This window comes from Myotis yumanensis, unplaced genomic scaffold (assembly GCF_028538775.1).
Source record: "Myotis yumanensis isolate MYYU_CA2020_CCGP unplaced genomic scaffold, mMyoYum1.0.hap1 SCAF_12, whole genome shotgun sequence".
Taxonomy (NCBI): Eukaryota; Metazoa; Chordata; class Mammalia; order Chiroptera; family Vespertilionidae; genus Myotis; species Myotis yumanensis.
Genome location: NW_027223763.1, coordinates 5,772,558 through 5,784,534, shown reverse-complemented (window position 1 = coordinate 5,784,534; position 11,977 = coordinate 5,772,558). Strand labels below are relative to the sequence as shown.

Sequence of the window (11,977 nt, the reverse complement as noted above, 5' to 3'; positions counted from 1 at the left end):
GCAAGCGTGGCTTCTGTCACCAGCCAAGCTTGTCTCCAGCTAGGACACCCCCTCTAGCCTCCCTTCACCCAGTGGGTCCTCTCCGCCTCTGCAGCTCTGCAGCGCTGTTCCCTCTGCCCTTCCACGTGGTGAAGTGAGCTCCTAGGTACTGTTAGGGCCCCACTCGAGCTCCAGGCCAAGGGGCCTTCTGCACCAGGGGCCCCTCTGAGCTTTGGGCACTGAGCTGCCCAGAACTGGCCGCGGGTGCGGAGGTCTGAGGCGTGTGCCAGCACGGTCCCTCCCGGTGCCGGGCGTCACAGCGGTGTCCCGCCAGGGCAGGTGCCGTATCGCTGCCGAAGGAACTTCCAAGAAGGAAGCCCTCCAAGGAAGGTTAACGGCAACGACTGGATAACGGTTACTGGAACTTTTAAAATTTTTGTTTGTTTTCTTTAAGTTTTCCAGGCTTTTAAAAAAGTGAACAAAGTGATTCTGTGTGCCTCCCAGGGCCTGGGTGGGAGGCACCAGTGTGGGTGGGTGGGAGGGGGGCCCAGTTTGACAGATGTGACATGGACCCCCCAGGTGGGAGGTTACCGAGCTGGGGCTTCCCGCACACCCGGGCCGGCATGGGGAACAGAGAGCAGCTGCGGAAGCCTCACCCGCACCCCACCCAGACGGGACGGCTCCCCCCGCAGGCCGCCTGCCTTCTCTCTCTCCTGCATTACCATTTACTTATTTCGTGCTCTTCTTTCAATAGACCCACCTTTTAGAACTTAAATCCGTTTATTTTAAAGGAAACGTTAAATAACTAATGTAAACGGGAAACCAGCCACACTCGCTGGCACAGGCAGCCCAGCCCGCCCGGGTTTCATTCCTCCAGGTGTGCCCGCCGCGGGCTCTCTCCGCTTCCAGGAGCCTCCGGGCTGGGCCAGGCGGTAAGGACCATGAGCACCGAGCGGAGCCGTTCTCCACGACGAGGTCAGAATGAGAGAATAGAAAAGGGAGGATGCTTCTCCCCGGGGGTCCTGGGGCCCCCCCACAGCACAGGGGCCTGGCATGTCCCCGAGGCTGCCCTGGTCTCCGGCTCCCACAGGCCTGGTAACTAAGTCTACACCCTTGGCTCAGTGTGTTCTCTTCCTAACCTGGGGGCGGGGGGTGGGGGGGCAATGAGCCTAATTTGAATTCTGAAGCAGCTTAGAAAGGACAGGTTGTGACCTGCCCGGGGCCACATGGTGGGAGCCCTTCAGATCTCACCTCCTCAGGGAGGTGCTAGTGACCATGACCCTCAGGTCCAGCCCGCAGGCCTCAGGCCTTCTCGCATCAAGGAGGCCAACTCACTGCCCACTTGGCCGGCTACTCTGTGCCACCACCACTACCAGGGTGGACCACCCCCCTCCCGCTGCCCAGGAAAACTCCCTCAGCCCATGACCTGGCTGCATGCAACAGCTCAGTCCCCACAGGAGTTAGGCACAGAAAACAGGCTCAGACAGATGAGGGGTCAGGGCCACGGCCACACAGCAAGGATGCAGAGGGGCCCAGGCCTGGGCCCAGCTCTGCCTGACCACGCGTCCCGGAGAGCAAGGACCCTGCCTCGGTCACCCTGGACCCCCAGGCCTGGCACAGCCCGGGCCCGGCATGCCCTACGTAAGGAGGAGTCCTGGGCCTTCCACCAGAGCTAGGGAGGGGCGGCTGGCTGAGGGGGGCTGAGGGGGGCTGAGGGGGACCGAGGGGCTGGGGAGGAAGAGGGGCTGGGGACTCAAGGCCGGGCGGCCATCCCACATAAATCAACCCTAGTGGAAGCGAAGAAAAAGGAGTAAAACCGAATGTCCTCGGAAATTCCTTTAGTGCTCAGCTGTCCGTGAAAACAGGATAAAGTGGCTTCCTCTGTCTGTGCTCCCGCCGGGCGGGCGGGGTGGAGGCGCTGAGCTCAGGCCAGGACTCCTGAGTCAGGACAGGGGTGGGGCTGAGCTCTGAGCTGGGGAAGGGGCTCCGGCCGGTGTTGCTACTTGAGAGCATCCAGGTGGGTGCAGACCTGGGAGAAGACGCTGTCCACGGAGCCTTCGGCGTTGACCTGCGGGGAGACTGGTGGTGAGCGGAGACGGAGACGCCGTGGGCGGGGCGGGCCCCATTGTGGCAGGCCCCACCCCCGGAGGCCCGGCCTGGGTCGGAGTCCAGCCGCCGTGGGCAGCAGCCCCTCATCAAACCAGTGGGGAAGCCACGGCCCAGGGAGGAGGGCTGGCCCGAGGTCCCAGCAACTGGAGGCCCAGCCAGAACAACCCAGGTTTCCTGCTCCCTCGGCCTGCAGGGGGCGCACCTTGCGCACGATGCCCCGTTTCTCATAGAAGGCGATGACGGGTTCCGTGGCCTTGTAGTAGGTGTCCAGCCGCTTCTTGATGGTCTCCTCGTTGTCGTCCACGCGCCCACTGGTCTCTCCACGCTTCAGGAGCCGCTGGGTCATGGTCTCGGGGCCTGCGTCCACATACAGCAGCAGGGTGGGCTGTCCGATCTGTGGGCGGGGCACCAGTCACAGGGGCCTCTCTCCTGCCCACCCCGAGGCCACCTCCTCCCCATCTTCCCACTTCGGGGGGCCCCACTTGAGATCCACTCCGACATTCAGGACAGCCTGACAGACCCTCCCAAAACCAACCTGCCCTGCCATCCCCCTGCTCAAACCTCCTCTGTGGCTCCCCAGTGCCCTGGGGAGAAAATGCAAAGTCCTTCCCTGGCCTAGAGGGCCTGCGCCACTGGGCCCTGTGCCCCCTCCTCATCGGGTGCTGCTCACCCCTTTGCTCTCCTGCTTCAGCCACACTGACTGGAGTCTAGGCCGGCTCTCCTCACCCTCCTCGTGTGCCAGGCCTTTGCTCTTGCCAGGAGCCTCCCAGGAACCTCTTCCCACCATGCCAAGTGCTCACCTTCAGATTTCACCTAAAATCTCATTCCTCTGGTGCAGCCCCCCCAGATGCCACCCCGCCAGCCCCGCCCCCGCCCCCTGGGACAGGCTCTTCCAGGCCCTTTACTCCTGCCCTCAGCACCTCTGGGAGGGCCTCTGGTTGTTTACTTAACATCCCTCTCCCAGCCTGGCCCGAGGCCCGAGCGCAATGGGCTGTCTCACCCCAGCAGGCCTGGATTAGGACTTGACAGAGGAACCAGGGCTAAGGGAAGGGGTGAGGGGCCACTGAGCTCTGGGAGGTTCTGAGCAATGTCACTGTCACTGGGATGAGTGTTTCATCAGAGGAAGACTGGGAAGGGCAAGAAGAAATAAGGTTCACCATCTTCCTTTGGTGAGGACCTGGCGCCCCCTGGTGGCCAGAGTCAAAAACACCAGGTGCTGGGCAGGGCCAGGTGCCCACGCCAACACCCACAACAGCCCCAGGAGGGATGAGAACTTTCACTAACCCCATCTTCCAGACAGGGCTTTGAGGGCCAGAGGTGACGTCACACAGCTGGTGCCTAGGTCCATGGCCTCCCAGTCTTTGAAGGAAGCCCAGCCAACCCCCATTTCACAGATAGGGAAACTGAGGCCCAGATCAGGGTAGACACTTCCCTGAGGTCTTGCAGCCAGTTAGAGGGCAGGAAATACAATATCCTGCCTCTGGATGTGGCTCAAAGCTATGGAAGCCTAAAGATGGCCCCTGTCTCACAGAGTTGGGGAGTGGGGACGAGGGTCTGGTCCCGCCCCCAGCTCACTGGGATGCCCAGTCCTCCTTGCAAGGCCTGGAAGGAGTCCTCTGCCAAGAAGCCCCCCGAGCCCCCCATGTCCCCTTAATGACCTCTCCCACCTTGGCACTTACAGCGCCTCTGCTTCCCCCATATGGCATATAACACCAAGAGGTATGGGTGTATGTGTGTATATGTGTGTGCCCATGTGTGTGCATCTCTGTGTATAGGTGCACTGAGTCTGTGTATATGCATTGCCTGAGGTGCATGTGTGTACACTGCCAGATGTGTGCACATGTACACAGGCCTGTGTGCATGGGTGCATATGCCTGTGGCTTCCTGCACACATGTGTGCCTATGTGTTTGTGCGCCTGTGTGTGCATGCACATGCCTGTACATGTGTGTGTTTGGGCAAGATGCTCTTGCCCTGTGGAAAGTTTTCCGGTGGGCACTCATTCCAGGCAGCTCAAAGGCATCGTCCTCAAGGCCCACTCTCTCCAGCCCGACTCCCGGTGGCCCCTGGAAGGAGACTAGACTCTCCCCCTGGGGCATCCGAAGCCTCCAGCCAGGCCTGAGCCTCCCTCTCCCACATCATCCCCAGTTGCCCTCTCCCAACAGCTCTGTTCTCTCTACACGAGCCTGACCCTTCCAGCCCTGTCCATGCTACTCCCTGCCCCTCCGACCATGTGCTTACACTGAAGAGTACATTCTCTCTAATCCTCATGCTGCCCCACAAGGCAGCTGTGCCCCGTCTACCCCCATTTTGCAGATGGGAACACTGAGGTTCAGAGAGGCAGAATGACAGCCCAAGGCCTCGAGCAGCAGAGCTGGGACCGGAGCCTGGCCTCCTCAGCCTGGTGCTTCCCATTCTTCTAGACTTTTTCTTCTGGATTCTAGACAGAATCCCAGAAAGCACTTCCCTGGTGTCCCTCCTTCCCCAGCTCCCATCACCCACAATCAATCAATCTCTCTCTCTCTTTCTCTCTCTCTCTCCCTCTCCCGTTCCCTCTCTCTCCCTCCATCATAGCAGCCTCTGCCTGACTGCCCCTGTCACGGATCCTGAAGACCATCCACCAGGTTGTGCCTTACCCGCTGCTCAAACTCTTCGCCCTGCTGCACCTCCCGAGGGTAGCCATCGATCAGGAAGCCTTTGGAAGTCTCCACCTTGGCCATCATGGCATCTCGGAGCATGTCCAACACTGTCTCCTGCGGGCACAGCAGAAGGAGGAGCGGCCGTGAGCCCCCCTTCCCCACCCTTCTCTGGGGTGCGCTGCCCCACAGCTGAAATGCCCCCTGCGCGGACAGCTCCCAAACTAGCCCCCTCAGGCCTCCCTGGACCATGGGGAGGCGATGGATGGCTCAGGTCCTGCGTTCAGCTGGGCCCAGAGGACACAGCGGTGAACACAGCAGGCCTTCCCTGCCCTCAGAAAACGCCAGTTATCAACTTCCAGGCATGACACAGCTTGTGGGCAGAGAAAGGGGCTAATGGAGTGTCAAGTTAGGGGGTCTGAGCCCAAACCGGATGAACCAGAAGGTCTGAAAGCTGAGGGGAAACCATTCCAGGCAGGAAGGAGTGTGATGAGTTTGAGGGGACAGAAAGGCCGGGCTGGTGGGAGGGTGGAGGGCTCAGCAGGTCAGAGTCCTGGAGGCTCTTGGGAGCTTCGGGAAGAAATTCTGTGCCAAGGGCAATGGGGACCCACAAAAGGGTTCAGTGCCAGGGAAGGTCATGGCCAGCCTCGCCAGCGTGTCATGGGCTTTGCTGGCTGCCGTCCACTCAGGGCCACCATCACCCCCGCCCCCGCCCCGCTGGGGCCCACTCACCAGCGGCACCAGCTGCCCCTTCTCCATGATTTCCGACAGCATCTTGCCCCTGGCCGAGCCCGAGCTGACCTCGGCCCGAAGGAGGTCCCCGGTGGACAGGTGGGTGTAGCCGTACTTCTGGACAATCTTCTCACACTGGGTGCCCTTCCCCGAGCCAGGCCCGCCTGCAAGCGCCCACCCGTTCAGAAGCCCTGAGGAACGGGTCCTCCGCGGGGACAGGGTGGGCCCGGGTCACCCATCGAAGGAAGGACAGAGCCCAGGGCGCAGTCCCGGCCCCGGCTCCCACCAGGGCCTGCACAGACCCCCCTGCTAGTGCCTCGCCCGCCTGCCCTGGACTCACCCACCACGAAGATGATCTTGGTTTTCTTCAGCTTCTCTGTGGGGGAGAAAGGGGCGCAGAGCTCAGTCACTCGCACGACACGTGGTGGGCAGCACCTCTGATCCTAGGCCTGTGCTGGGCCTGAGGCAGAGGGACCGGCAGCTCACCCTCCTGTCAGGGAGGCAGACAGGTCACAGCCCAGAGTGGGTGCGGATGGCGAGGGGAGCTCAGAGGCTGGGACAGGTCGGGGGAGAGAGGGCGGTCCAGGCAGAGGGACCAGCAGAGGCAAAGGCCCGGAGGCCACAGGCAGAGGCCGTAAGAGTGACCCTGAGGGGCTCGAGTCACCCCCGTCCCTGTGGGAGGCTGGGCGGCAGCTGCGGGTCACCTCTAGCCTTGGAGTCTTCCTCGCTGCGGAGGTTTCCCGAGGAGCAGCAGCCACCCATGGATCCGTTCTGCTGTGCCCCCTGCCCTTCCCCTCCCAGGCCCTGGCCTGCCCATCGCCCGCCTTCCCTGGGCGGTGTGAGTGCGGAGTTGGCAACCACAACATATGTTGCCCTGGAGACAGTTGCCGGGGAAGAGGGCTGTGGTGGGCATATGGAACCCTTGCCCAAAGCGGGAGGCCAGCTTCCATTTCAACCTCTGCCTCACCACCCTGAGGACTCAGCAGCCCCACAGCCCCACCCACAGAGGGAAACTGAGGCCTGAAGAGGCAGGGCCTGCTCTCGGGCTGCCAAAACCCGGACCGGAAGCCGCCCCTTCCCAGGCTGCTGCCTTCCCTTCCCCGGAGCAGGACTGGCTGAGCTGAGAGGCCGGGAGAGAGGTCCCTCCCCTTTCTGGCCCCCCCTCCCCCTCAAGTCCAATGGGAGGTGAGCTCAAAGCTCCCAGGGCTTCCCAGCCCTGGGCCAGGAGCTGTCAGAACTTCTCTCGTGGCTTCCCGCCAGCTGCCCGCCGTGTGACGGGCACAAGCCTGGGTGTGTGTGGGGGAGGGCACAGCCCAGTGGCGGCTGACGTTCAGAGCCCCAGGGGTGTACGGGTGACCACTGGTTTCAGGCAGCCGCAGCCAGGCCGGCTGGGCTCCTTTAAGAACTGCTCAGGCCCAGGCTCAATGCCAGGGATGGGACGGATGGTGCTGCCAGGAGACAGGCCAGCTGGGCTCTCAGCCCACGACTCCTTCTAGGCGGGCCCATAGGAGCCTGGAGGGCCCAAGAGCCACCCCCTGAACAATGGGGCAACTCCGTCCCTGAGAGGGGCATTTGCACCCTTGGGGCCTCCCCTCACCAGTGCCTGCCCTCTCCAGAAAGAGGCAGGGATTCAGGTCTAAAAATACCGGCGTAGGAGGTGAGCTGTGGGGTCCTCGGGAGCCCAGGAGGCCCCGTTGCTTCTAAAATTAATCTTGAAGCTGGCACATCCCATGAGAGGCCTGAGGCGGGTGTGGGAGCTCCCAGACAAGCCCGGTCTGGCAGCCCCAGAGCCGCCTCCAACCCCTCCCAGAGCGTCTCGCCAAAGTGCACCCCCTTAGCAGGTGGGCAGACTGAGGTGCAGGCAGAGAGCAGGGGAGAGGAGCCTTCGTACCTTCCATCCTGCCGAGGTCCCCGGAGTGGAGTCAGCGCTCTGCAAGATAAGGCGCGGGTGGGGCTGGTGAGCGAGCGCTCCCTCCAGCCACAGCCGCAGCCGCAGGTGTGCCAGCCTGGCTTGCCCTCGGAGAGGGCCGCTGGGGGCCGGAAGGCCCAGGAGGCTGGGTGACCTTGGGAAAGTCATCTTTCTTCCTTGTGTTTCCATTGCCTCACCTGCCAAGGGCAGCAGCCCCCTCCCGCCCCACCAGCCACTGCGGAGCTGCTCTCCCAAGTCCCAGAAAACAGGGCGGGGTCCTCTCCAGGCACCTTGACAACGCTCCCCAGGGCGGAGGGGAGGGCAGGGAGAGCTGCCAGGACAGGGAGAGGGACGGGAGCTGTGTGTCCTCAGCTCTGAAGGGGTTTGGAAGAGGATGCTCAGAGGGACACGGAAGTCTGGAGGGAGGAAGCTGCATTCACATAGGAATAGCCCTGCAATTTTCCAATGAGGGGTTCCCAGGCTCCCCCACACAGGACCAACTCCCCCCCATGTGGCCCCTGCCCCCTCATGCCCTGGAGGACCTTGCTCCATTGCCCCCTTTTCCCCCCAGCATGGAATCAACCCCAACCCCTTCTGGGACCCCACCACTTCCACAGCCCCCAGGGACCTCCCTCCCCTCCCCTTCCCATCCGTCTCTTCTGAATTGCTGCCTATACACCTGTGGCCTTCACCCACCAGCCCTCCCCAAGGCCACCTGCAACCATCACAGCTACTCTTGCCTTGACCTTAGACTCTTGACCCTTGGCCACCATTCCTCCTGCCTAAGACCTCACCTCCGACCCCTACTCTACCTTCTCACTATTGGCTTCCTGGGACCCTCCATCCTGCCCAGCCAGCGCAGGTCGCTCTTGCCAGCTTCGGAGACCCTGTCGCCTCTGACACCCCGGCTGTGTCCAGCTAGAAGCCCTTCTCTCACACCCGCCCCATCCTGCATGAGCACGTCCCACCCTCTTGCTCCTGAACCTCTGATCTGTGTCCTCGCGGCCACTTCTTTGTTCCAAGCAGGGGCCAACCCAACCTCCATACCCACCGGCCCATCTGTAGGATTTCCCCACAAGCTTAAGACCACATCACTCTCCTGCTTAAAACCCTTCCATGTGTGGCCACTCAGCTCCCAAGATAAAGCCTCTCCCCCTCCCCCATCCCTGCAACTTTATCAGCTGCTGCTTAAACCGAGCTCCCTCTCCCACCGTGGCCGTGTCCCACCACCAGGCCCAGCTCATGTTGCACCCAATGCCCCAATGCCCTTCCCTAAGGTGTTCATGTTTAGGACTCACTTCAGGTGTCACCTCCTTCAGGAAGCCTTCCTGGACTCTACCCTCCACTCCTACACTGACAGGTACCTCCTCTGAACGTCCCCTGGCATCATACAGCCACACACCACACACCACACTCTATTGAACCGCTCTGTTGTCGGCCCGGGCCGGGGGCCTCACTCCATCCCCAGGGCCCTCTTGGGAGGGAACTGAGGCTTGAAGAGGATAGACCTGCTCCAGGGCCTGGCTAGGTTCCAACCCAGGGCTGCATTTTCTGCTGCTCTGGGCCTAGCACCCAGTAGGTCCTTAAGCAGCTGCCAGTGGGGGCCTGAGTTAGCCTCTTCCCTGCTGAGTATGCTGAAGGAAGAGCAGTCGCTGCCAACACTGCTCGGCAGCTGGTGGGGGGGGGGGGGGCCCCTAGGCCAGGAACAGCCTGCAGTGACCCCATCCTGCCCCACCCCCTCCCAGTAACCTAAGCCCCACTGTCCTGCTGGAACCTGCCACCTCCTTGGTCCAAAATAACTTGGGTCGTGAGGAGGCCTCGCAGAGGTCAGGGGTCAGGATAGGGTTAGGTTACGGGCTCAGCACCCAGGTCTTATTGGGCCCCTGGATCAGGGCCGCAGTGACTCGGTATGTAACCCGGTGGTCTGCTGAGGGGTCTGGAGAGCGGAGGCCAAAGGGACAGAGACTTAACCTCAGTCTCGAGGCGAGTCCAGGGCAAGACCAAGGTCTCCCGTCTCTTGAACAACAGCAGCCATTTCGGTGGCTGGCAACCAACTGGGGTTCAAATCCCAACCCCATCACTCAGCTGTGTGACCTTGGGCAGCGGTGTCCCCTCTCTGGGCCTGCACCCCAGGCCCCGTCCCCCTGCTGCTGCGGAGTCCTGAGTGGGTGGCTGAGCAGGACAGGCCCCTGTGCTGCTGCAGGGCTCCCACGGGGCTCCTGCCCTTTCAGAGGCTGGGGCAGGGGGCCAACACCCAGGGGCCTCCTGTGCCCGGCACTCAGAGCGATGTGACAGGACAATCCACCAATCACAAAGGCTGCCCCACCCAGGTCCTTGGGGCGGGGAGTCAGGTCACAGACCCCTCCCAGGGCCCCAGCTGGGACATGCCAAGGACAGGAACCTGGGGCCCCAGGGGTATGGGCTGGGACAAAGGGGTGACTGTCTGAGGCTGGGAAGGGCTGCAACGCACACACATCCACAAAGAAGCACAGAGTGCGGCGCGCACACCCGAGCAGCGTCTGGGGGGTGCAGACAGGCAGACACACGCAGGGCACAGCCAGGGACACACACAGGGCACAGCCAGGGACGCACGGAGCCCCGCGAACCCCGAGGAGAGCCTGGCGCGCGCCAAGGCGCATTCCCCAGGTGCCTGCGCTTCCCCGCCCCCCGCACGGGCGCGTCCCCCCACGCGCGCAGACGGACACATGGGCACACACCTACCTGGGGGTGGGGTGCGGGTGGGCGCTGGGGCCAGTGCGTGCCCTGCCCGTCCTCGCCAGCCACCCGCCCGCAAAGGCGACTATTTATAAGGCTGTCAGCAGCGCGCGGCATGCCGGGAGCCAGCTCCGTGATCGCAGGAGGGAGGGAGGAGGGGGGAGCGCAGCCGGGAAGGGAGGGGGCCGGACCAGAGCGGAGCCCTGATGGGAGATCCGAGCAGGACTGGCGCCCTCCCCTGCGCGCCCCACACGCGGGGCGCTCCACCGCACTCACTGACTGTTCCCGAGGGTTTCCATTCCGTGTCACCCCACTGCGCCCACATCCCTGCAGGGGGTGGGACCTGGCTTCCCCGGTGACAGCGGGGGAAACTGAGGCCCAGGCAGGCGTGGCTTTTTGCACAAAATCCCACAGCAAATTGGTAGCAGGGAGAGGCCAGATCAGGGAGGGAGGACTGAGGCATGGATGCTGGGGCTTCGCTGGCCACGCCAGTCCCCAGCCCCTTCTCAGACCTGCCCCGAGGCCCCTGGGCCAAGGCCCACCCGGAATGGAAGGGGTTCCAGGAACTCCTCTGGGACGAAAACTCCCCAGGACCCCAAAGACCATCCACAAAACCCTCTCCCAGCTGGTGGTTGTGTAGATTATTAAAAACCCTAGCCCTGCCCTAGCCGGTTTGGCTCAGTGGATAGAGCGTCAGCCTGTGGACTGAAGGGTCCTGGGTTCGATTCCGGTCAAGAGCGCACGCCCGGATTGCGGGCTTGATCCCCAGTAGGGGGCGTGCAGGAGGCAGCCAATCAATGATTCTCCCTCATCATTGATGTTTCTCTCTCTCTCTTCCTCTCCCTTCCTCTCTGAAATCGATAAAGATATGTTAAAATAAACAAATAAATAAATAAAAATAAAAGCCCCAGCCCTGCCAGGCAACCCCCAACGAGGCGAGCAGGAGGATGTGGCCATTCAGAATGCTGTCCGCGGATGGGGGACCGGGACGATGGTCCTGAGATAAGAACATCGCCCCATCATGCGCATTCACTGTGGGCCAGGTGCCAGGCAGAGAACACGGGCCGCGGGCCGTGTCTGCGAATCCTTAAACATGGAGGACAGTGAGTTCACACTGCAGGTGAGCTTGTGTTTATCCGTGGAGACTGCCAGGAGCTGTAGGTGCTCAACAAGGTAGCAGGGACCAGGACCACGCAGCTTCGGAACTCAGGGACTTGACCGCTAGGACCACACCACAACCTTGAAAGCAGCAGCCCCAGATGGGGGGTGGGGGGGTTTAAATTTAGAATTTGTCTTGTAGGCACTAGGGAGCCATGAAAGGTGTTGCAGCAAGAGAGTGAAACTACCGAGAGAGAGAGAGAGAGAGAGAGAGAGAGAGAGACCGTTTGAGATGGGTAGTTTCTTAGCAACAACTGCCGCCTAGACACCAGGAGGCTGGGAGCTAGTCCCAGCTCTGCCACCTGTGACATCAGACAAGCCCCTGAGCCTCTCCAGCTGTGGGAGGGCAGGTGCTGGGTCGGAGGGTCTGCCTTCCAAGTTGTTCAGAGACCCTCCCAAAGCCGTAGGCGGCTGTGCACAATGGCACCACCTTTGGGGAAAGCAAACTGATGAAGTCAGTCAACAATCTACACATGCAGGGTCATGTGTGTCAGAACTATTCCTCGAAATTCTTTCTTTGCACTTTAACATCTCTGGCGTGTGCTCTCTTATCATCACATCGATGGCATCTCGAAGGGTGTGCAGTGAGGCTCAACCGGGAGGGGAGGGTGTGCACATGACGCCCCAGGGGGAGGTGGGACTTGTGCACTTTCTTAAAGGCTTCCCCATGCTTTTTTTTTTTAATACGACGAGCATCTGTTATTTTATATATAAAACACTTTAAACACAGATGCACCTTGA

At 61.7% G+C, this 11,977-nt stretch overlaps 1 protein-coding gene across 2 annotated transcripts; it reads right to left on the bottom strand.

Annotated features, from left to right (window-relative positions):
* Nucleotides 1-1,800: 1,800 nt before the first annotated feature.
* Nucleotides 1,801-10,171, bottom strand: AK1 (adenylate kinase 1). Of its 2 annotated transcripts, XM_070430600.1 has the most exons (7): nucleotides 10,085-10,171; nucleotides 7,346-7,384; nucleotides 5,795-5,830; nucleotides 5,455-5,618; nucleotides 4,723-4,839; nucleotides 2,291-2,482; nucleotides 1,801-2,047 (listed from the first exon to the last, which is right to left on the bottom strand). In XM_070430600.1, the coding sequence occupies exons 2-7, from the start codon at nucleotides 7,350-7,352 to the stop codon at nucleotides 1,979-1,981; spliced, it is 585 nt and encodes a 194-aa protein (XP_070286701.1). In that variant the 5' UTR covers nucleotides 7,353-7,384; nucleotides 10,085-10,171; the 3' UTR covers nucleotides 1,801-1,978. The 2 variants fall into 2 exon arrangements, with proteins under 2 accessions (XP_070286701.1, XP_070286700.1); XM_070430599.1 differs by lacking the exons at nucleotides 7,346-7,384; nucleotides 10,085-10,171 and adding an exon at nucleotides 6,159-6,231.
* Between the last annotated feature and the right edge of the window lie 1,806 nt (nucleotides 10,172-11,977).